The sequence below is a fragment of the Argopecten irradians genome, chromosome 11 (assembly GCF_041381155.1).
Source record: "Argopecten irradians isolate NY chromosome 11, Ai_NY, whole genome shotgun sequence".
NCBI lineage: Eukaryota > Metazoa > Mollusca > Bivalvia > Pectinida > Pectinidae > Argopecten > Argopecten irradians.
Genome location: NC_091144.1, coordinates 29,002,643 through 29,029,947, shown reverse-complemented (window position 1 = coordinate 29,029,947; position 27,305 = coordinate 29,002,643). Strand labels below are relative to the sequence as shown.

The window sequence follows — 27,305 nt, the reverse complement described above, 5'->3', positions numbered from 1 at the left end:
GTAGAAATGTTGATGTCTTTCCCAAACTCTTTAAAATATGTCTGTAAGTATGATTTTGAAGCAAAACTTTTTACAGTTGCCTTTTTGTTTAGCCTTTCATGGTCTACTCAGAGTAGGTAAACTTGCAGTTACTAGGTTCAATAGATCAACTGGTGGTGCAGTTTAATGATGTCGAGCTGTCTGGTAAACCATTTAATATTCCAGAACTGATCAGATATGTAATTCAGTCACTCTATCAATACCTAGAGCAGCTTCTGCTGTTATTGTCCAGTGCAGGCTTTGGCAAGGTAAATGATTGTACGTCCAAAAATTCAGGGTTCATCTTTTCATCCACTTTTAATCAATTAGTTTTAATACTTTCATCTTAAAGTAAAATAAATAAAAATCAGACTTTTCAATGGCGGTAATGGTGTAAAGAAGTAAAATTTGTAACTCAAAAAAAATACAAATCCGTTTGACAGAGTAAAACAAAAACACTTGTCAGCGGTGGAGCATCTTTAATACTCACAGCACACTCACAATATGAGATCCATATTATGTACATATACATGTAATTAGGTTATAACTCAAGACATAAAAAAGTAAACCTGTCTATTAAACCATATAAGGGACTAAAACGTCCTTATTACAAAGTGGTCTTTATATACAGGGAAATTTATTGGAAATGAGTCATTACGGACCTTGAGAAAATGGTCTTATTAACAGGTGGTCTTTATACACAGGTCAAATTGTATTGAAATGGGTCATTTGTGCCCATTAGAAAGTGATCTTATTAAGCAGATGGTCTGTATAGCCGAGTGGTCTTTATACACAGGACAAATTGTGTTGAAACTGACCATTTGAGACATTGGTCTTATTAAGCAGATAGTCTTTACTCAGAGGTGGGTGATCACACAGGTTTACCATAAAGATGAGGCAATCAACGAGACAAGGGCTAAGCTAGGTCAGAAATTATATATCAATTTTCTACTAGATAATTAACCATTGATATGATTATGTGATGACCTGTTTATATGCTAATGCTATTATTGGATATCATTTATGACTTATTTTCGGCATTAATCATTATTATATATAACCGGCCAAAAAGTAGTTTTGATAAAAAGATGGGGAATATCTTCTTATTATTTTATATCAAAATTCCCTCATAATATTTTTAACGCCAATGATTATAACATTTTAGTAACAATGATTTTTTATCAATAATAAAGCTATGAAACTTATAAAGCTATATAAACCTATGATAAACATAAGATGGACAAACGGCAAACGGACGATGCGCCATGGCATAAACTTCTACAGCCCTTCAGGCCAAGTGAGCTAAGACACTACATTCAGTTTGTTGTTGGACGTGTGCACAAGGATATGACATGATATAAAATACAAAATTTTATAAATGTAATCCATCCTCGATACTCCAGGGGTTCCGATCACTTACGAATCTACACCCCTGGACTATCTCATAGTAAAATTGGGGGCAGCTCAGCGGAAAACAGCTGATCCAACCACAGGCCTGAAAAGATTCCATTTGAAGATTACAGAGAGAGCGATGCCCAACATCAAAGACCATACCGCAATTTTACTTTGAGATAGTCCAGGGGTGTAGAGATCGTAAGTGATCGGAACCCCTGGAGCATCGAGGAAGTACGATGGATGAACGTAAATAAAAACAAAGAAATTCTAGATAGTTATCAGTACATGTTGTACTGCAAATCAATATAACAAAATGTACAATATCAGTGTTTGATGCCAAAGCTATGATTAAATTTTTAAAATATTTATTGCAACCTAGGATTTCCGAGCATAATATTAAAAAGCATTAAATGGAATTTTTCATTGGCGGTCTTTTGAATTGTTCGTCTGGGCGTACTCGATATTCCAGGAGTCACTGTCGTTATATCCACCACTAGAATATGTTATTGGAAAAACTGAAGGCACTATGCGCGACAGCAGATGAGACGAGTAGTTTAAATCGAATAAAAACATACTGTGATTGACTGTGTGGCTTTGATTATGGTCGATGTAGTGTACATTATCTTCAAAAAAGACTCTGACGGCTTGTGATTGGTCATGATTTTTCTCCTGAAATGCTTTCAGTTTCGCAGTGACCTATTCCAGCGGTGGATATAAAGACAGCGATAGAACCCCAAAGAATATCGATAATAAAATGGATACATCATCTATCTTCAGTTGATCAATTCTCATTATATATATCTTCATTTGCATGAATTTCTAGATTTACATATCATAGTATGCAATCATGAAAAATAATTCAGAAATACATGTATGTAAAAAAGATAAATAAAAATGTTGACATAAATATATTGTATACGAATATACCAAACCATAATTGCACATATATGCTCTGTGATTAGTTTAACGACATTTTTTTCAAATCAAGATCAAATAATCTTAAAACTTGACATTAGTTTACTAGGAACCCCTGAAATACTCCATCCTTTATCCACTAATTCTTTTTCTTTCTAGTATGTGAGAAAAGACGTCAATCAGTCTCCACCGATATAAAATAACGATATCAAAGATATGTACATTTATATGATTTAAACATCACAAGCTGTTCTAATAAATTTATCATTTACAATAACATAACAGTATCAAATCAATACCATAACAAACACATTTAAATGAGCATTGCTTTAAATATTAAAAATAACAATGCAAAAAATATCTGTATAATACATATAGTTATTAACAATAGAGCAGTATTAAAGCCAAATATAACCTTATAAAAATTGTGTATGGTGGAATGTGCGATTTGTACTATTCTTTGATCAAGATTGTTAAGAAAATCACCTTATATTTGTCGAAGAAAAATAGATCTCCAAATATTTATTACATGAAACCATCAATGTAAAAACAAATCTTCAATTCTTTGAAGATATTAGCACTGCTTTCTTTGAAATTCAATTAAAGGATTCCACCTGCTGAATCGCTCGGGTCATCCGTGATACTTCAGGGGTTACTGTCGTTATATCCAACATTGGTATATATCATTGAGGCAGCTCAGGAGACAAAACTGACCAGTCACAGCCATGCGACATTTTCTTTGATGTACATAAAAAACCGAATAACGGTACACTGTGGTTGACTTGTGGCTTCGAAGGTGTGCGTTGCTCTCCCTGCAAAACCTCTGCAGGCATGTGATTGGTCGATTTTACTTCTCCTAAACTGCCTTCAGTTTTACTATGAGATAATCCAGGGGTTGACATAACGACACTGTATCGAAGACGCGCTTTGGTATGATTGAATATTGTCAAAATTCATCCATATTTTATTCTGGTCATAGGTATTCAATACATTTATGTAGATAATGATAATATTATAAGACTCTTTCATATGTACACATGGGGGATAGGGGTATTCCACCCGAGGGGTCAGAAAATGTGGTAAAACCCGAGGCTTTACCACATTTTCTGACCCCAAGGGTGGAATATCCCCTATCCTCCATGTGTATATAATGAAAGAGTCTTTTTCTCTCATATCATTACCAAATTTTCGTTAAAATACCTGCCGGTCCTTCATTTTACTTCATTTTTTCGGATTTTTTATTACATAATTTTATGCTAAAACAATAAGAAATCCTTAAAAAGCATACCCGTTTCTTGCAAACTGAAAGTTTGCGGACAAAATAAGATAATTTTGTTGTATCTTATCTGGGTGAATGTATAATACTCGGAAAAATATTTCGTGGCCTGACCGACTTTTTTCCTGTACTCGATCACATCGTACACGTTTGCGTACATCCGCGAAATATATAGCGCCAATATCCAAAACAAAAAACAATCAAAGAGAAAAGATTGATTTTGTGTGTTACATGTATTTCAGTTCTAACTACAACATTGTTGTCATTCTGAAGAAACGTAGCGGTAATTTTCACTGTTTTGTCACTTCAGTCAAAGCACTGCGTCATACGTGACGTCACGACTTTCGTCGGAATTCTATTCATATATTGGCGGTCAAGGCTACTCCGAGTCGCTCTCGATCACCATGATCAGACGATATGTTTTGATTTTGGAGCTTGTTTTGTTGTATCAACATTTTTCACAGTTGTTCATATGGGATCCAGCGAACATGATTTCGATACGAGTATCCGACCTTTGTTGTGATACAGGATTGTACGTATTCAAACGTGATTCTTGTTTAGAAGCGAAGCGGGGGACTTTTCTCGCTCAGATGGTAGGCTAACGTACGTTAACTATAATATGTGGTTTTCATGTTCGACAGAATGTTTGAAATCATAAATGTGTGTCTATTATTCAGAGTTCTATAATCATTTAGCATTTGTGTGTGTTGTCAGTAAGTTAACAGAAACATGCAGGCTACAGTACGGGACATGATAGTAGGTCATTTATTTACTTAGGCCTAACTGGTTTACACGTGACACAGGGGCACGCAACATATTCATTAATGATTACGCCTAGTAGATATACATGTACGTCATATTCTAATAGGATACGATGCACACATGATCAAAATATTATATATATTAACAGCATTTACGTGCCCCTGTGCAACAGGTAGGCCTAGATGGCATATTTCAACAGTTGTCTTCATGTAACAAATTAATCCGCGCGCGTGAAATGCCATGTAAGATAGATTTATCCTAAATAGCTATCTTACATGGGCAAACTCTATATAACATAGGGTGATATGAGGGGAAATCATTTCTTCTGAAATTCGTCATAATCGCCTTCCTGCGGAACGCCTCGGGCGTGATCATATATATCATTAACATCATTAACCTCATTGTCTCTGTTGTTTCTAACAAACATATCGTATTCTCCTGTGTTGGTCCATTGTTTCGTGTGCGAATACATTCCGTCAGCATCATTCTCCACGCGCTTGCCGCCTAAAACACCGTAACCATAGTCACTAGTTTCCGCCATTTCTATTTGTGATCCTTGGGCCGTGGCGTCACCAGGTGCTATGCTATAAAGTAATCCATCGTCATTTTCGTGAGTTCCATTCCCAACGGCCTCACTGTAGAGTAACTGGTTCGGTTTGTGTTGTTGATTGGGGTTTTCTTGGCCTCGTTTGTAAGTATTCCGCCTCCTCCTACAAGATATACCAAACATGATAGACAGAATTTTGAAAGGAAAAAGAACGATTGCAACACATTAATGTGTACATTTTACAAGTATGGTAAGACAGTCTTATTACAATATATCACTCCGTTACATAGAGGATCTGGCAACATCCCATTGGGAGTAACGCTCTGGGGACCTTAATTATACTCGATGTACTTCAGTTCAATGCATTTTCTCCACCTGGCTATGCTATACATTACGCTATGGTGTGCACTTTGGCTTATGCGACTAGACACGAAAATGATTTTGACAGTTCTTGCAAATTTTTTCGTCCCTTTAAATCTATTTCCGTGATTCTGGAAGTAGTGATTCGATAGGCCAGTGCGAAATCTAATGGGATGTCGTCAGATCTTTATCAAACGAAGGGATTGTAAGTAGATGTATCTGAATCAGATTTTGATAACTTTGGTTGCATCGTGACTTCCTTTTTTGTGCTAGGTATTTAGCTAAATTGATATATTAAAGACGATAGGAAAGGGATCAATATTTATATGTAGTCGCCACTATGCATATACAAATGTATATGTTACACGATAGAATATCGGAAACGAATCCACCAAATTGTATTTCTCAAAGATTCTGCTCCTTCCATGGTTAACGCTTTGAATGTATCAATATGTAAACACATGGTTTAAAAATGAATTAACAAAGAAAGTTACTGTTGGACGAAAATAAGATGATGAGAAACTATGATATTTAATAGTTAAGACGCTTAATAAATGACAATTTCTCCTGGGTGTTCGTTGGCTTATTGAGTTACCCAATTCGAATGACCGACCAGAACTTACCTCTTAATCACACAAAGTGCAATGACTATTAGAATGATCAACAGGATAGCAGCCCCACCAACTATCAGCCACATGATGTGCTCTGAAAAATATATCACAACAATATCCAGTACTCCACAGAGCCAAAAATAAACATCGTTTTTCAAATTATTTTATCTAAAATACATATATAAACACAAGTAAAAAAATAAGTATCCGCCGCCACTAATTAATGTCAAGGGAATCTAATTAATTTTATTTCAAAGTAGACGAACATTTAAGATGCTCCACAGCCGACTGACCTTAAACGCTACTCATCATCATTGTATATATGTGTCTAATAAAGACAAAAATAATATAATTAATTTTCGTTTTGATGCATGCGCAATCAGTACACTTCATTCCATATAGGACATAGTGCCACGGATTTTTTTCGGAATGCAATAATTATTTTTAAGTTTTATGTGCCGTAACTGGTCGAAATTTCGACATGTAAATGTTTCTTCATTAATCTTTTTAAAACCATAAGGTTTGATGAATTAAGTCGTGAAAATTGCTTTATAAACATTAGTTACAACACAGAAGTTATGTACTGTAAAATTGTTGTATTTTTGGTATTTTTACATGAAAAATTCCTGCAGAAATCACTTTACAATTATTAATAACACTGTAAAATGTGAAATGAAATTGTAGACCATAATTTGGCTTCATGATCTGACCGAAGCTACTCATTTCGCTTCACTATTGATGAACATACAATGATTTTAGACAGTACTGCTAATATTCGTAAAATGCATTGAAAGTAAAATTTTTAAAATTTAATAACTTTTGGCGATGAAAAACATATTAAATCTTGATTCGTGAATATGAATAATATGGCACATATAACTTTAATATCTTTATCTTGAAGTAAATAGGAAGCTCAAATTTTTCAATGGTGGAAATGGTGTAAAGTAAGAAACTTTTGTAACTGAAGAAAAATACTAAATTGTCTACTCCTGTTTTTGATAGAGAAAATATACCATTTGTTTGCAGTGGAACATCATTAAGAAAAGTGTTTATAGCTTATTTACTAAATACGTGTTATAAATATGTTATAAATACAGCAACATGGAGAATGGGCGAGTGAATGGTATTTTTTTCAATAACGTATGTGTTTCCTAAATAAATTCTAAAATAAATTCATAGAGATTCTGCACATGTACTTGCAATATTTCTTTCATAGATTCATAGAATTCTATACAAATTAAATATCATTGGATAAGCTGTTTAGAAAATACTGTATTCCTCATTCAGCAGCTGGCAGTCTGAACAAAGAGGGGTTACAATCCGAGGGTATCAATATTCCAAAGTGACGTGGGTAAATTTATTTTTACTGTTGATCAGTCTCACCTTCCGGTGATTATGACTTCACAAAAATAACGTCAAATAATGATGTCATAATCATCGGATGGTAGGACTCGGATGGTATCGACGGTAAATCGTACTTTATCCACGTCGTTTTGCGATCTCGCAAACGTCTTAATGTTTAGATAATAGGTACGTTATTAAGAATGGACAATTATTCAATTCATAATTCATTTTCCAAATGTTTTATTGACAAAAAGGTGTTATAGGATTGGATATCAGCCATAGATTTACGCGGATTCACACAGTTTGAAAACAAAATTTCTTAATTAAAAACTAGTGACATCAATGCTTAAATAAGTAAAATGAATTGGTAATTATGTAATAAGTTAGTCTACCTTATACAATGGTGTTCTGTTGGCGTACTTACTTCCTTGATGCTCCGCAATCTGTCCACTTGGCGGGATACCGTCCGTGTACATACAGACAGCACCTAGACTGTTGTTCTCTTTGCATTCCAAAGTGTCTTCACAGCTTTCGTTCATGTCTAATGTACAATTTTCACCAAGTCCGGATCCTAGATACGATCACCATGCTTTTATATGTATTTATTTATTTTATGTTCCTTATTTTCAAAATTACTTTAATCATTGTCTAAAATTGAATCATAAACCTACAACCATATCATCAACAAAACGTTGTAAAACTCTTAAAATCTATATAACCCCTACGATTGTCATGAGATTGTTTAATGTGCATGTATCTATCATTACACAATTTTTTAATATTTGTTATATTACATGAAACTAAAATTTCGCTTTTTATTTGTGTAAGAATAAGTCTTTTTCTTTCAGTGTCTCCAATCAGACGACATTTTACTCGTATTTTATCAACAACAGCTCCGATGGCGGTTGGACGCAATTTTTTACCTAATATCAATTCCAATGCAACATGAACATACGTACCACAATGTTGTATAAATGGATATATTGGTAACACTATATTCCTCAGTATATTCTAAGGGAGATTATTCTAACGCTAACTTACACGAGTTATTCTCCTTTATTGGAAATCTCTAATAATAAAAGACAAGTATTAAATGAAAATAAAGACTTGGCACTGAAACAGATGTGTTCTTGTGCTATAAACAACCGAGACCATGTAGTCCTAGAGCGAGATCCCCAACTCAACCTCACATCTACAACAACAAGATCCAATGAAAATTTCAAAAAAAAAAAAAAAAAAAAAAAAAAAAAAAAAACTTACTTTTGATACATTTAGTTTTATCCCTATTCCAATATGAACTTGTGACGTTCACACATCTGCAAACATGGCGCTCCGAACAGATCAAACCATGGATACACATTGTCCTGTTCGTACATGGCATGTTGAAACCTTGCCCTAATTTGTAAATAAATAAAATAGAATTAACTTCATTTTACAGAAACATATTTTTACAAATTGAATATCTTATATGAAAAAAAAATAAAAGCGTGCATTCAAATATTCGAAAGGACCAATAATACATTAGAATATTTACTTCCTATTCTTATGTCTTATTGACAAACGCTATTATTTACGGTTTATGAGAAAGATGGAAGCCGGAGTGCCCGCAGAACAATCTCAAACCTATCGTCAGTACCTTGTAACTGCTTAACATGCTATTCGAATTGTAATATGACGGAACATTTGAAATACTCGTGACCTTCATTTACACAAACAAAATATCGTATATCTAGCCGTTTAATTACACGAGTAAATTTTCGCGATTTTACTAAAAACGAGAAAACTATATTTGAACGGTTTGAAATATCTACAAATTGACATTAAGGGTATATAATTCAACTTTTTCCTAAACTTCTCGGATAAAACTTTCACGATCCCAGCAATGTCCCTGGAAATTGTAAAAATGTTCTTCCAACGTAACCTGTGCGAACGGCTCCGGAAGAGAGGGAGAGCGTTTAAATATTCAAGAATAATGTCTTAAGATATACTTTCTTTGAAGTTTTTTCTTTGCTGGATTATCTTATCAAAACAAAAAGAAGAATATAAGTCATGCACCATTTACCCGTTTAAACACAAAAGCCATGCATAATATATATCTAATATCAGTCACGGAAGAATGAATGCATAATATACTGTCTGATGTTATCAAAAAATAGTATGGAATGATTGATGAGCTGTCTATTATTATCAGATTATCACAAAGGTATTTATGTGACTTACTTTTAACACATTTCCTCTCGTTGGCGTTCCAAAATGACCTAGATTCGTTTTCACATTGGCAGATATTTATGGTACATCGCAAACCGTTTTGACAATACTCCTGAATGTCACAACTTTGGTTGTAACTACGTTCTACAATAATCAAATCCAGATAGTCAGGCAATTGAATTGTCGATACGCTATACTTTTGAATTTATCAACATATTCTGTCGACATATATGTATTAATTAACGACAGTCTACAGTCTAATTTTGTTAATTTTTGTATATCACTCCATGCAAATGTACAAGCAAGCCGATTTATTTTACATTACGAGGCAAAACTGAACTTACTATCAGTACATGCAGTTCTATCACTATCCCAGTATGACTTTGTTTCGTTCTCACACCGACAAACGTGATTTTCAGTACAGGTTAAACCAATGATACACTTTGTCCTGTCGGAGCATGTCGTGTTAAACTCCCCTCCTAATGTGAAGCAACAGGGCAACAATATCAACATGCAGTAGAGGATTCAATTAACAAAATATGATACCGTATATATAATTTTGGTTTGATTAATGTTAACAATTAACAGCAAGGGACATTTAAGAACGGTCATGTTTAGATGGTGAAGGGAAGCCAAAGTGCCCAAATAAAAACCATCGACCAGTGCCTGGCAACTGCCGTACACGGATTCAAAATTAAACTCATGACCCAGAGTTAGAGCAATTGTGGTTTTATGTCGGAAGATCTTAACTACTGGGCTGTACGTACAAATTATGGAGGTACAAAAACGTGCATAAAAATGTTCTATATGCAAAAGTTATTTTATATTCATTCATAAGACTAATCATGCACAAATGAAAATAAAAAAGGCAATCAGAATACATCATTACAGATATTTATCGTTCTCTGCCTCCTGACATACTGCATTATCTGAATAAATATTGATAATGGGAAATAATTAAACTGTCTCACTCTCATCACATTTCCCGTTGTCAACATTCCAAAATAGGGTGGTTTCGTTTTGACATTTGCATAGACTCCGTTTGCAAACTAAGCCATTTTGACAAGACTTATCATTGCTACAGCTTCCGTTGTAGCTGCGCTCTACAATAAGATGATGAGAAGTTTACATACCGATAACATCTACACGTTGATTCATTTTAGCGATTTACATACCGATAACATCTACACGTTGATTCAGTTTAGCGATTTACATACCGATAACATCTACACGTTGATTCATTTTAGCGATTTACATACCGATAACATCTACACGTTGATTCATTTTAGCGATTTACATACCGATAACATCTACACGTTGATTCATTTTAGCGATTTACATACCGATAACATCTACACGTTGATTCAGTTTAGCGATTTACATACCGATAACATCTACACGTTGATTCATTTTAGCGATTTACATACCGATAACATCTACACGTTGATTCATTTTAGCGATTTACATACCGATAACATCTACACGTTGATTCATTTACGATTTACATACCGATAACATCTACACTTGATTCATTTTAGCGATTTACATACCGATAACATCTACACGTGTGGATTTCATTTTAGCGATTTACATACCGATAACATCTACACGTTGATTCATTTTAGCGATTTACATACCGATAACATCTACACGTTGATTCATTTTAGCGATTACATACCGATAACATCTACAGTTGATTCATTTTAGCGATTTACATACCGATAACATCTACACGTTGATTCATTTTAGCGATTTACATACCGATAACATCTACACGTTGATTCATTTTAGCGATTTACATACGATAACATCTACACGTTGATTCATTTTAGCGATTTACATACCGATAACATCTACACGTTGATTCATTTTAGCGATTTACATACCGATAACATCTACACGTTGATTCATTTTAGCGATTTACATACCGATAACATCTACACGTTGATTCATTTAGCGATTTACATACCGATAACATCTACACGTTGATTCATTTTAGCGATTTACATACCGATAACATCTACACGTTGATTCATTTTAGCGATTTACATACCGATAACATCTACACGTTGATTCATTTAGCGATTTACATACGATAAATCTACACGTTGACATTTACGATTTACATACGATAACATCTACACGTTGATTCATTTTAGCGATTTACATACCGATAACATCTACACGTTGATTCATTTTAGCGATTTACATACCGATAACATCTACACGTTGATTCATTTTAGCGATTTACATACCGATAACATCTACACGTTGATTCATTTTAGCGATTTACATACCGATAACATCTACACGTTGATTCATTTTAGCGATTTACATACCGATAACATCTACACGTTGATTCATTTTAGCGATTTACATACCGATAACATCTATACGTTGATTCAATTTAGCGATTTACTTACCAATTATATCTATACGTTGATTCATTTTTGCAATTTTTATACCGATAATATCTACACGTTGATTCATTTTAGGGATTTACATACCGATAATATCTACACGTTGATTCATAACATCTCATGAGATGAACTTTCATTTAAGATTTGTTTTTAACGGGTTTTTTCTAATTTCATTTTGTATTTGGTTATTTAAACATGACTTAGATTTAGTTTATTGATATTTCAGAATTTTTTATTATACCTATAACACGATATTGAAAAAATAAGTTAAGTAATGTACTTACTGTCTGTGCAATTCATTTCATTACCATTCCAAAATAGTAGGGTTTCGTCATTACATCTACATGTGTTTCCTTGACAACTAAGATCACCAAAACAGCCTGTCGTATCAGTACAAGATTGATTGTAACTTGGTCCTGAAAGCATATTATTACAGGTATGAAATTGTTAAAAACGAAAACTATCGAAAAAATCATATATAGTCAAAATTGAAGAAAAGATAACATTATCGTTTATAAATTATAAAATAAAAAGTTAGAATTTAAATATTCTTAAAATAAAACTCAAATGAAATATTCACTGATAAACTTACGTTTTGTACAACTCTTCTCCTCTTTATTCCAGTAGAAACCGGTAACACAATCGCAACGATTGTTTATGCAATGTAATTCACCTGTCTTACAGTCATGTTCAGGCTCACACTTCTCGTGGTAAGTGGGTTCTGAATTGATGAAGATATCTTTTTTAAAGTAATAGTTTGGGCTTGGTAGTAATAGTTTGGGCTTTCATGAGCCAAATAATTTTCAGAAGTTCAGTTATCATTTGGTATCTTTTTTTTTCATTATGCTTCTCAAAATATGGCAAGTAGACATAAAGAAGGGAGAAGTTAGAAAGCTAGTAATGTTTGCTATAAAGATGCTCCACCGCTGACGGATGATATTTTTTCGCTATCAAAAACAAGACCAGACGAATTAGTATTTTTCTTCAGTTACAAAAGTTACTTTACACCATTACCATCATTGTAAAGTTTGAGATTCTTCTTTTTCTTCAAGATAAAAACATTAAAAAAAATCAATTGCATCCCGAAAAAAATCCATGTCCTGTTTGAAATGAAGTACTAATTGCGCATCCACCAAAAGCAAATCAGGTTATTTTAAAACTTTTTATTATTATTGTTCAAATATCGTGTGTGATCTGTCGGCAGTGGAGAATCTATAAATAATTAATTTGATATTGATTTGAACATGTTAACACGTGCTTGCCTAATCACCTATTAAACTGAGGCATGACAGAAATTACAACAATTTGATAAAGCACAGCAATTGCCTTCAATACAAAGACTGCTCTCTGGTAAAATACCTTCATGACACAAATGCAGTGCATGCAAGACTAATGAAGTGAGTTAAATCGACCAGAAAAGCGGTTTTGCGTAATATCATCCATAGTTTTATCGATTCAACATCATCATTATTTGAACAATAATTGGTGTTTAGTCGTGTATATATGTGTGTAATGGACAGAAAAATACATATAATATTTTTTTAACTTCTGATGCATGCGCAATCGCTACTTTATTCCATATAGGAGAGAGTGCCATGGAATTTTTTCTGGGCGCAAATAATTATTTCTAATATGTTGGTCTTGAAGTAATATCAGAAGCTCAAACATTTAAATGTTTGTAATAATGTAAATAAGTAACTTTTGTAACTGAAAGAAAATAGTAAATCGTCTTATCCTGGTTTTTTATTGACAAAAAATATCATTCGTCAGTGGTGTATCCTCTTTAAATGTTTACCTTTTTTGGGGCATTGGACTGTGACGGCTTGACTTGCGCATCCTTCACATGACTGCCCCTCAGTCTTATTACAATCATAGAGATGATTCTCTGTGCCAGTACAGTTTATCTGTACGTGTTCCCATATCGTTGAATTTGAATGCATGTGTGAAGTGTCCTTAACTTTACTGGATCTATTGACACGAAATAAAGTCATAATTTCATAGGAACACTGTGAGTATACCAATACATAATTCTCTTCCATTCTCGCCCTACGGCAGTTCGGGTTAAAATTGCACTATGTCAACATATAGATGCGTGACACTGACGTTAAAAGACTAAAAATATCCAACCAATCATGGTAGCTGACCCTAGGTAGCCCGTGCTTGACCCCGGTCCTATAAAAAGTCTACCCGAAACATCCCACACGCTTTTTTGTCAGTCAGGTGCATGACTGGTAGCTCAACAGGTCTGTAGGGCTTGTACGGTACAAAGCTACTATTTGAACGATATGCGGTCTATGTCTAAGCCGGGTAGGGGTAGGAGTCTCTGTAATGAAGCCCGAAGGCTGGAGGGTTAAAATACCCTCCCACTCACCTCTATCAGTTTTAGATTGTCAACAAATTTTGTCTTTTAAGAAGCGTGTGGGATGTTTCGGATAGACTTTTTATACAACATTTTTTTATACGTCAGTGTCACGCACCTATAGCCTTCGGGTTTTATTTCAGAGAATCCTTCTCATCCATCATATCAGAGATACTCGGATGAGAGGGGGATTATATTATATCATACTATATTATATCATATCATATTATACTATATCATATTATACATATGTATGTGTGTATGTATGTATGTATGTATGTATGTATGAATTGTATGTATGTATGAATTGTATGTATGTATGTATGTATGTATGTATGTATGTATGTATGTATGTATGCATGTATATATGTATGTATGTATGTATGTATGTATGTATGTATGTATGTATGTATGTATGTATGTATGTATTGTATGTATGTATGTATGTATGTATGTATGTATGCATGTATATATGTATGTATTATTTCAATCATATGTCTATTTGTACAAAGTTTAATATCTGATAACGGCTGATTGAACGGAACTCATTTTCTAAAGGGTACTAATTCATGTACCACGTGATTACCTGATAACGTTTGTGTGGGACTATTATTTCTATTGGTGATAGAATGACGTCATAAGATGATATCCCGCGGAAACGTCATTTCAGCGGGACGATTACAGAGTTACGGTCCATTACCACTGGAGATATTAGTCCCACGCAAACATTAATGATATTTTCGCGGGACATTGCTATGATCGCGAAAATTTGATCCGCGACATATTGAGAAAATTTAAATCGTTTCTCATTTTTAGATCAAATCGTGAAAATTTTAGTCCGCGAAAATAACCGGAATTCGCGTGGTTATGACATCGAAATTTAAAAGCTGGACATAATACTCCCACATATTAAAAAGGAATTTTACTATATATCCGGTAATTATCGTGGGAAATAATGAAATAATTTCGCGAGACATTTTATAAGTGATGTCGCAAACATTTAATCAGCAAAATACCGTATAGCCGGTTATGTTTTCTTGATTTCTCGGGTCCTCCATAAGATCACGACATTGGCATTGGTTGAATTATAATATAAACCCTTGACGCCAAATCGATTCGCTAAGATATACTTTTCCCGTTTCAAGTTTAATCGCATTTGTCTGACCCGTGAAAATAGCCGGCTATACGGAGAGTAGTCGATCATTGGCATTGGTTGAATTATAATATAAACCCTTGACGCCAAATCGCTAAAATTTGATTAGCTAAAAATTAATTTTCCTTGTTTGTGGTCCAAGTAAACAAATAATGGAATTATATACATCATATGCACTCTCGTGATTCGCTAAGATATACTTTTCCCGTTTCAAGTTTAATCGCATTTGTCTGACCCGTGAAAATAGCCGGCTATACGGAGAGTAGTATTGCAGTTATTTATCCAAGATATAACCTGCAACTATATACAATTAAAGTATGGGCTTGAGGGATATAGCAAGTTGCTGGTTTCCCGAGACTTGTCTCTTTCCCGAGGCGGAGCGAATCTGATTGGTTAAACGGAAATAGCCGAGTCCGGGTGTGTGCTAACTTCCAGGGGTGTGTTAGTTCGAAAAACTAACACAAAGCTGAGCGATTGCTTTGGGAAAAAAGTAGTAGAGGTATATTAAAAAAAACAATGTAGAATACGCATCTATATGGACACTACTAAAAAGAAGCTGGGAGAAAAGAATACGATTCCTGCAATCTCCATCCTCGATATTCCAGGGGTTCCGATCACTTACGATCTCTTCACCCTTGGACTATCTCGTGATAAAACTGGAGGCAACAGAACAGAACAGGTAATTTAGTCCTTTGATGTACATCAAAAGATCCGTATAACGGTACACTGTGGTTGACTGTGTGGCTTTGATGTTAAGCGTCGCTCGCTCTGTAGTCTTCAAAGGAAATCTTTGTTAGCCTGTGATTGATTGTCAGATGTTTTCCGCTGAGCTACCTTCAATTTCACTATGAGATAGTCCAGGGGTGTAGAGATCGTAAGTGATCGGAACCCCTGGAGTATCGAAAATGTGCAATCTCCGGAAGTTTTGTAATAAGAATATTTACCCGAACCCAAACTGTCTGCAAACAACATCGGTGTTAGTTGGTGTCCAACATCTCGGACATAGACCTCCCCATCTCCATTTTTGCTTGCTGTTCTGTCTGAAAACCTCGACCCTATAGTTTCCAGGGGAATCAGAATCATTTAAGCGAACTGCACCTGATGATGATTTTAAAGAACATGAGTTACATGGTAAATCAAAACAATATACGTTTAATTGATATATGCTAGTCATACACATCACTTTCAACCAATCGTTAAATCCTAACGGGTGCTTTAACTTTTCTTCTTTAGTGTTCTGTTAATTACATGTATTACACTTGCCATTCAGACGCATTTGAATTTTTGTACCCCACCTTTGAGGTTCAAGTTAAAAATGTTTTTCTCCAAACTAATTGAATTGATAACGAATAACGTCAATAACATGTTTATGTTATATATCATTATTGAAAAAGAAGTGAGAATTCAGTAATAAATAACATTTATAACAACCGATTTCCATTTTGTTATTTCGTAGATTGTTCGGCAACCATAGCGGTCATTTTACTCCCTTGTATGCGACAGACATGGCATAAACTTTCTTACAGGGTGGACTATCTTGTATGTGGGGTAAATGAATGTTGTGAGAAAAGGTATATTCTATACAATCTTACGAAATTAGGCTTCTGAGCAGGACACCTCAGAAGGAACAGTTGTTCAAAAGGTGACACGTTTAATCACTTGATAATATTTTGTTTTTCCTGTTTGCAATAAACATATGAATTATATTTGCCTTACAATTGCCAATAGTATGTGATCAGTGTCAGAAAATTGTAAAGATTTGTACGTGTAGGAAGATTAATTGCACTTAAATTTGTCAGGTTTACATTGTTGCTAACAAGTAATGTGTCACATTTTGAACTGATACATAGAAGCTAGCAGTCATCTTACTTAAAATACACAGGGTGCCGGACACATAGATTATTAATCATTACTGGGAAGAGTCGTGGCAGCGAGTCTCTATCAGTTAATCACAGAACTGTCATTTTCAAAGACAGACACTCTGAAATTAAATAATCTGATACTTTTTATTACGATATACATACGATATTATAGTGATAAGGTGTGTGTTTAAGCAAGCTATTTTCTGTAGTAGATTATTTAACATAATGAGATGAGCGTCTTAGTATTCTGCTCGGGTCGGTATATGCCAACTACATGATCATGAGAAATTCGTTGATGGAGAGGCAACCTATATATGACACACATATATATATACGTGTGTATAAATCTACATGTGTGTATAAGAGTATATCAACACGTGTCTACATATCTATATGCGTGTACTCACACTGATCACATTAGTATCAACATTCAACAGCTCATTGACCCGCCGAAGGAGTGAAAACTTATTTTCAGTACAGTAACATGTTTCGTTCGACTCATCTGAGGTAATTTACCGTTAACTGCTATATAAATGGACTGTCCTATTTACTTCGACACATAAAATAATTCGAATAATCGGTTTACAGTGAACTGCGTTTCAAGCGTCCGGATTAGACTCCTCCCTCAAATGTTGTAACATTCTGTTACGACAGCCAATGAAATCTCTGGGAGTTACCTCGATTGGTTAGACTCCATGTGGTGTAGCGCAAACAATGTTGACTTCAAAGAAAGCTACTGATTTGACTTGGTCACACCTTTGTACGAAAGATTTGTTAGCATACACGAGCTGTTTACTAAACAGATATTATATAGCTCCTATCTATCAAATGATTAAAACATTAAGTGTCTTTTACTCTAGACTCTTTATTTAACAATGAATAATTGGAGATTTGACTAAGAAAGAAGGTAATTAACAGATCAGATTGGCCTAGAGTAAAACAGAAAAAAATTAGGGTCGGGGGTAAAAAAAATAGGGTTGGTCTCCGGTAACCCTAAACAGACATTTTTTGGCCTAAAAAGATGTTTCATCCGGAAGCAGACATCCCACGTCTGCACATAGTGACCTATCGTTGTGTTCATTTTCATTAATAAATTGTGACACGTTCTTGTAACGAAGCAGAAAAACTGATTATCGTGCAACACTGGTATGAGTTTTTAGGAAAGTTGTTTGAATTGTAATGTTTAAAAGTATGCTTATAAATACAATGTTATGTAGATTTCTATTCATTCGACTCATACATCGGTTCTCTAGCTCATGTGTTATAAATAAAATAGTATTATCAAGGTAAGTAAAAGTATATACTATGAAGAAAAAAAAATCCTGTTTTTATTTTAACGAAAGATATGTCCGAGACATCGATATTTCGACTAATTGAAGTTCGCCTTATCGAAGTTCTATTCTACATGTGGCAACATCCGTATATGAATGATCATGGCTGAGTTTAAAGTTGTATGGTCTATAACTTTCGCTCTTATTGTCATAGTGAAAACTGTATTAGTGTTATACACATTTTTCTCCGTCTGCCTGAGTTTCATACTTTCTAATTTTACCACTTTTTATAAAGTTGAAGCACTGGAAGTATCTTTAATTATAAAAGTAAAAAATCTTTTTACGTGTACACGTGAAAAATAGGCTCGAAAGATGCCGAATCATTCCGAACTCTTCCGAACATCGTCGCGACAATCTCGAAGTAAAACGAGAGTTGTGAAACCAAGAGAAAATATCAACAATTTTTCATAAACAAAATTTGTGGTCGACCTCATCAGACTCTATCTACAAAGAAAATAATGCTCGCACATTACAATATTTGATACACACAACATTTTACGGTAATGTGTAAATTGGATGTTTCAAATACTCAATCTGTGGACATATACTAGCATGATTTGCTCATATAAGCCAGAAAGAAAACGTAAACAAACACATGTGTGCTTACGCTAGTTACCTGGCTCACCACGTGCAGGTCGTGTCGAACGTCAGTCACGTGATACGATTAGGAATCCGACAAAACCCGAAGTCACTGAACATGGCGGGTGATTGAAGGCCCTTTATTCAAAACCAGGAATATATGATTCCTAGATTTCGGCTCTCTTATAGGCTAAATCATCAAGTTACATGTCAATGTTTAAATATCAAATGTTTAAGTTACATATCGTTACAGTGAAATTAGCAGCAATACAACTTTAAAATAATACATCAATATGATGAAGAAACATTCATTTAAAAAATCTGAAATTATTCACATGAGAAAATTCTTTGTTATTCACATATCAATTCCTCTGTAACAGAAACTAATATGTATCATATTTACTAAGTTAAAACATGGCTATGATGTCATCTTTTGTTGTCACCCGTGGTTTAGTTGGACTTTATTCAAGTACTTGTTTTTGTCTGTAGATAAGTACACCTTTCACTGTACATTAGTTTACCTGTAGCTGTAGATTAGTTTCAACTAATCTACAGGTCCAGGTAAATTAATGTACAGTGAAAGGTAGAGAGCAAAACTACGTGCAGCATTGTGAATAGACAGATAAATAACAAATAAATCAAATTAAATTCCATATAAATGTAATAATACAAGACTTCAATAATATATATTATTACATATTTTCTGTTTAATACATTGATTCGTAGACATCGGCTTAAATCCAAATTATATCAACCACAACGCTAAAAAAATACTCCTTGTATTGAAAATCCAAACTCCTTACAACATGTTTTTTGACAGCACAGGCATTCCTAAAATGATGTTTTGATTTTTAGTTGAAACATGCACTTTCTTTCTTTGAAAATTGAATGCTTTCATTAAATTTGATATCCCAATAATTTCACTGTTTTTGAATTACTTCATTTCTTGAATGCATACACATAAGACATAATTTTCACGTTTCCCGAAATTGAACACTTTGAGTGATTAATTGTGTGATTCCTTATCCAAGATTCACACAAAGCCTACTGGACAAATTTGAAAAAAAAAGACTCAAGTTTCTTTTTATCACTTTGCCGTTTTCACTTAATTCCATGCAGTTTCCTTTAGAATTCACTAAATCTTGTTATTGTGGTTTTTATAAGACAAATCATATTCTTTAACTGTTGTTATTGCTTCATTTCATAACGTAGAGCGGTATATTCAAAAGTATTTCTCTTTTCATGCTAATCCTCATTATCTTGTGAATTACCGAGAAGTTATATCCAAGTGAATTGTCTGCTTTTGACATAAACAGCAGTTAAAGTTAAACATATAACACAAAATAAACTTCCTTAATGGATATTTGACAATCATTCTAGATAGTTTGACTTTATAAAGATCTGATCTGCACTGTCTGCCAATGTTGCCTCTTGTACAGCTCCATTCAGAATGAAGAGAATTCAAACTCATTCAACAAAATTCTCTGGTAAAAAATATTGGTATGGAAATTTTTTTCATGCACTGCATGACGTGACATCACGATGAAATTTTCATGTTGAGCTTAGAGCTGTAAATAATACACAATAGCATGAAGCCTGTAATCAGAGTGCGAACGCAGAGATACATCACTGTATTGCGTGTGAACGCAAGAGTCAATTATTACTGACTAATCTACAGTTTTCGTGAACGCTCCTGAATAATTTATTACAGCGTGTAATGTATTATTTTGTGAACGCAAAGGACTATACTGCAATATTATTGCCGCTCCCAGCCACCTATTTTTCAATTTCATCGGAGTATAAGAAAAAATGATTTTTTTCATAACCTAATAAAATTTTTAGAAAATTGTGATATCAATATGCTATCATTAATTTTATAATCTATTTGATAAAATAAAATATGTTTTACTGTATCATTCAAGTGATTTTTCAAGGGAATCTTTTTTTCAGAATCAATACGCAATGTCAAAGTCTCTATCGTGACGTCATTCAGGCGAATGGCATATCAAAGCTTTAAACAAGTTTGATACATTTCATATTCCATAGCTACAAGTGAATGATTCTGTTCATCATATAACTTTCATTAATAGAAATTTAAGTAAAACTTTTAATTTCGTCTTATATAAAACAGTTGAATCCCATTCGGATTTGAAGGTAACGTCTACAGTTCTAGAGACAATCGTGTGACGTCATTCATTAATATTGACGTCATAACAACCTGTGACTTCAAACTAGTGTTAGTACGTGTGTCCAGACATGGCCGTATGGCATGGCTGGACGGGCCAGTTATATGGTTATAACTATATAGAACTATAAAATAAATGTCTCTCCATTCGATTTCGAATAAATGCAATAAAAGACTTTGTTCTTACCAAGACATATGACTTGCGCTCCATATTTGCATTGACTACACTGGGAAATTTCAGAACAGTTTTTTAACGCATGTTCGGAACCTTTACAGTTGTATCTTCCCGTGGTGACCTCATCGGTTATTTCAGATTCCTCGTCAGGTTTTGTTCCCTTTCTAGATCAAAACATAAAACAAAACAACGATCAAACTTAACACAAAATTGCAGAAGAAGTATTTTCTATATCCTTTCAAACAAAAAATCACCTGACGTGAAAGCTATTGCATTTATTATTGAATATTACGAACTATGCTAAAGAATACATACTCAAATCCCAATTCTTTGCAGGTGACATCAGCATTGTGGTTTGTCCAACACACCCCTCCACATAAGGATTTCCATTTGGAACTCCGAAATTGTTGAACCATACCCGAACGTTTTCGAGGGCCGACGTTCACCAGTCGAACTAAAAGCAGTAAAAAATAGACTCAGAAAGCATGGACAAATACATCTATAATTCTGAAAACAGAACGGTCCTTTTAACAGGCTTAATCATACAAATTATAAACCCATTCATGTGATAAAATACTGATGCTGGGCGTCATTTATTTTTGTGGATTTGTGACAAAACGATTTTGGATGAACTGGATTTAGGGCAAAACGACTCAGAGTAAACTGGATTTAGGGCAAACTTAATACAAGTATCCGCTAGGAAGACCGAGTTCCCATGCGTTTTACACCATATTTTCGTCTTAGTAATTTGTGTTGGAAAATAAATCTGAAAGTGAGTTCATTATTTCCTGTTGGGTGGTTTGAATTTCGTACACAGTTAATTATAGTCCGCTAAACCTGCCTATATCATTCGGCCTTTTTAAATTTGTCTAATATATCTATATTAGGCTTTCTTTAAATCCTAATAATATAGGCAGGTTTAGCGGACTATAATATAAGGCTAATTAGGAAATAGTTATTACTTAAAACTGTGATTTCTGAGTGGTGTAATAAACAACCTTTATCAAACAAAATAACAGTACGGTAACTTTTCATTGACTTTAACAGCTGTTTGGCTTCGTTTGTTTAGTTTAACGTCCTATTAACAGTCAGTGACATTTAAGGACGTGTCGGTTAAGGAGGTGGAAGAAAGCCAGAGTACTCGGCACAAATAAGAGCATACTATATGTTTACTTTTCCAGTATCAGAGGGTTTTGTCATACATTAAGATTGAGTAATTGTATGATGTTGCTTTTGTTGGAGCATCGATCAATATCTCTGATGCTCCATGAATGGCGTGAATTAACCGATATCTCATACTAGTAGCATCCTCGATACTCCAGGGGTTACTATCACTGACGTTATATCCACCCCTTGAATTTATCAAAGTAAAACAACTGGGCAACTAGGCAACAGAAGGCACACGTAATTTGATCTTTTGATGTACATCGAAGGAATTTCGTAAAGATACACTGTTGTTGACTCTCTGTAATCTTTAAAGGAAGTCCCTGCAGGTCTGTGATTGGCAATTTGTTTTCTCCTTAACTGTTTCCAGTTTTAATATGAGATAGTCCAGGGGTGAATATAACGTCAGTGATAGCAACCTCTGGAGTACCAAGGATGCTACTAATATGCGATATACAATGTAGTATGATACTGAAGTAGTCAATGACGAAAGTTACAGTTGCTACTAAGCAATTTGTGAGTGGGGGATGAAAAAATAATTCAGTTGAAGACTTCATGTCACCTTATTTAACATTTTTTATTATCTCATATCTATGTTCGATTTGAAAATGCGTGTAATTACACTATTCAAAGTGGCGACCTGAATTGGTTTATTTGAAAAACCGCAATACTTGGTTTCGCCTAACTATGCATCAAGACCGGCATTGGCCTCAACCTCTCTCATCAATCATCTGTATAATAAATAATGGCTATATAATTTCATCCATACGAGTGAGATATGATTAAAAACGTTTAAAATAACTATAATATATAATATAATTTATTTAATGGTTTTTTTTTTAATTAATGTTATCATAGTCAATAATGTAATATATTGCAACACCATGACAGGTCCGATTTCCACAGCGCCGCGGTTTGTATATATAGTGGTGTTCATACTCGCTATTCGGTCTTTGCATATTACAGAGTTAGCTCCCTTGCGGGTAGGTATCGATTGTTACGTCATTATTTTGTGAGCGCAATTCACGTCGTTTTCTCCGAAACGTATGACGTTGCGCTCCGAAACATATGACGTCACAATCAATAACTACCCGCAAGTGCAGATAACTCTGTAATATGCAACATGCAATGGAATATTCGACAAATGCAATATTGAAGGAGAAAACTGTACATACCTTCTTAAGCAGAACCTTGATAATTTCTTATAAATGTCTTAATGTTTTGATATTTCTAGAGTTTATTGACTGTGAATAACAATATTTGCTATCGTATAATATTACTTGGTTTTTTTCAAACGTCAAAAAAATGAGAACTTTGATAGATAATGAAATTCATCACTAATATCACTAGTATCACAGTAAGGACAAGTTTTATTTAATATATCGTATAACAGTGATTCCCCGATAATGCGGATATCGATAATCCGGACACCGATAATCCGGAAAACTCACAGTCCGGACGAAAATATTAGGGAACGGATTACCGATACGTTACATATAATATAAGAACACAATATTAGGCAGTAATGAAAATTCGTAATCCAGACGGAGGCTTTGATAAATGGTGTCGGATTACCAAGGGCTCACTATTTTCCATCTACCAGCTTCCACAGTGAATTTATGGTTACTTGTTTTAAATCTACACATCACAATTCGTTATCATCACTTAACATATCATTATATTTTCAAAATTTCGCGTGTATACAACACATATTATGACAATGTCACTGTACTCACATCATTGTCTTATCAGTTTAATTGTATCAAGTCAGTGCATATACTCACCTGAATTGTGATCCGCCCCGTTTGTTGACGATATCGCCATTGAAAGAAGAATAAGCAGACGATACCAAATGTCTTTCATGTTGCTGACCTTCATCAAACAATATTTATTCTGGCTGTGACTAGAAGTTAAATCACCAGTAACAAGGAAGTTTTTTATGTTATACAAAACTGAGTATAGTCTTCCGTTACCTCGGTTTAACCTAAGTATCCTGTACCAAGTATTTTACATAGGATGCAATATTTCTCACCGTGCTCATCCTGTTTCCCACATACTAGACTTATCTCTATACCAGGATCGTGTTTTACAAATTTGGACAGGCACGCCCTCAATCTCAACATCACATTTCTTATTTAATACAACGTTTTTGAACTATGATTTCATTTTATTTCGGTATGTTTATTGTCATTTTCTGTTTAAGAAATCTATCTCATTTTACTTTTATATTCACATGAAAATATCAACGATAAATTGCAAGGTCATTTTATTTAATGTTTCTAAGAAAAGTCACCCCTACATATGGCATAATACCGTGTTCATATCCATACTTAATTGAATAAATACTAAACAGGCTAAGTGTTGATTATATGTTCACAAATACACGAACTTTTGATAACATGCTCAGAAATATATCATCTCATAACAATAATTATCAACATATGATTTCGAGCGTCATATGTTCACGTTATACTCTATTTAGGCATTACTTCTTTTCAATATTATGTATTATTTCAAATGACTCCCCGTGCTATAAAATTTAAAGGCCCACTACCTTTCCGAAACAGCTCTTAATTCTTAAAATTCGAATGTAAAACGATATTGGTGATTCAACGTTCCGTTAATACATACTACACTTTTCATCATATTCTGAACAATTAAATTATAATAAATAAAATGTTATTTTTCATAACGCGGGTCGTATTATGTGTCCCGCCGTCGTCCTAAATACCGCGCGGTAGTTGATTGTCCGTGCGCTAGACTGCAAACCACCTTAGTAAATATTCAATGTTTCATAGATTACGAAGCAAACCTTTTGTTTTTTGCATTTTGGTGTTTTTGCCTCATCATAGGTCATCGATATTTATTTTTTCATGTTATCATTTTTTTTAGTTGTTTCGAAAAGGTGGTGGGCCTTTAAACGCGGCCAATGAATATAAATCAACTACATGTACATGTTAAATCAGATATACAGGTCCTCGTATTTCCGTACTCATTTAATACTTCCTTTATACATGGTAGTTTACAACAACGCCGAAACCGGAAAGGTCACTTACGTGACATTTTGAAAGCAATCAGATACACCTACATGCATATGTTAATACTACAAAATAACAATAGTTTTTAGGTGTAAACAAATTAGATTGCTCGCAAAACACGTATCGCAATTCATGAAGAGATAATGTGTACCCGTTATTTTTGCAAGGATGATATTTTCGCGATTTTACGAATAATTCCAAATGTCACGAAATTACAATGTATTAGTAATTGGTTGAATAAGATAACCGTTGAAGCGAAATCGTGAAATGGTGATTAGCCAAACTTTAATATTCTAGTTTAAAGTCCTTTAAGTCTAAAATTTTGTAATGAAGAATAGATACGTTGTTGCGACAAGAATAACAGAAATTAGAAATCAGCAGCTGAATTTTTAAAAAAAGCAATTTAATAATATATACCATTTTATTCAGAGATAGCAAGAATAACAGAAATTTGAAACCAGCAGCTGAATTCGAAAAACAAATATATATATATACAGTTTTATATATAAAGATAGTTTACAATATCTGAAGTAATTGATTGTGGTACAACAATAACACGAGAATTTAAAGTGTTACTTATCTGAATGTGAGTATCCTGGTAAAGTTCTTAATCCTTTCAGGTTCCGAATTAATAATGTTCACAATTCCACAAGGTAAATTGATGTCCACAGATAATTTGTAAAGTTCCAGGCAATATGAATAAATCCACACAATGCGATGTAACAATCCACAGATAAAGTCACAATAGCTCTCCCAATAGAATCGAATATGGTTCTCTACAATTCTTCACAGCTCTAATTACAGGTATCATTACAGTTCTGATTAGCCTTGCACAGCTGGGGTATGTATAGCTAAACCCTAATACAAGAATATTGGAGAACCTTCTATTTCTAGAAGTAAAAATAGTAAACAAATAAACACACAGAACTTTCTAGAAATATAGCATTCTGGATTCTTATTTTTTAATCAACATACATGATTATATTCTAGAAAGTTCCATAACCTAATTTAATGATATGACCATATAGTGTATTGATGATGTAGCTATAAGAGTTATCTCCCTTATCTAAATACATATGTATTAAGTGTCATATGCACATAATTGATTTGTATTTGTTTTCCTAGTAAATCAGACTCTCTGATTGGCAGATACCTAATCTTCATACACGATGAAGAAAAGATAAAATCCGAGAATGGCGCGAAAACCCGACGTTATAATGACGTCACAATAGATACGTCGATGTTGCGTATTGATTTAGAAAAAAATAATCCATTGGAAAATCAATGGAATCGTACGTTGAAACGTATGATATGTAATCAAATATTCTGAAAAGTAATTATTAGCATTGATGCTACGCGGATTCACACAGTTTACAAGCAAAATTTCTTTCATACCCAGATGAAGTTAAAAAATAGTTACATCAATGCTTTTAAAGTATAACAACGTGTACATTGTTTCATAAGTTAGTTTTTCAAATCTATAAAAATAAATGTTATCTCATAAGGTTTATTGTTACAATGAAAGGTATAAACTATTGGTTATTAAAGTTCAAAGCTATAATTTATGTTTATTTAAACTTAAAAAGAAAAGTATTTTATGGAT

At 33.9% G+C, this 27,305-nt stretch overlaps 1 protein-coding gene across 6 annotated transcripts; it reads right to left on the bottom strand.

Annotated features, from left to right (window-relative positions):
• Positions 1–477: 477 nt before the first annotated feature.
• On the bottom strand, positions 478–26,067 carry LOC138335224 (scavenger receptor cysteine-rich type 1 protein M160-like). Of its 6 annotated transcripts, XM_069284205.1 has the most exons (14): positions 24,449–26,063; positions 21,816–21,954; positions 21,513–21,664; positions 16,313–16,466; positions 13,652–13,824; positions 12,449–12,577; positions 12,141–12,272; positions 10,408–10,539; positions 9,781–9,915; positions 9,449–9,580; positions 8,489–8,623; positions 7,653–7,799; positions 5,897–5,978; positions 478–5,076 (listed from the first exon to the last, which is right to left on the bottom strand). In XM_069284205.1, the coding sequence occupies exons 1-14, from the start codon at positions 24,540–24,542 to the stop codon at positions 4,683–4,685; spliced, it is 2,130 nt and encodes a 709-aa protein (XP_069140306.1). In that variant the 5' UTR covers positions 24,543–26,063; the 3' UTR covers positions 478–4,682. The 6 variants fall into 6 exon arrangements, with proteins under 6 accessions (XP_069140306.1, XP_069140308.1, XP_069140307.1 ...); XM_069284207.1 differs by lacking the exon at positions 9,449–9,580 and having other exon boundaries at positions 24,449–26,067; XM_069284206.1 differs by lacking the exon at positions 10,408–10,539 and having other exon boundaries at positions 24,449–26,059.
• Positions 26,068–27,305: the final 1,238 nt, after the last annotated feature.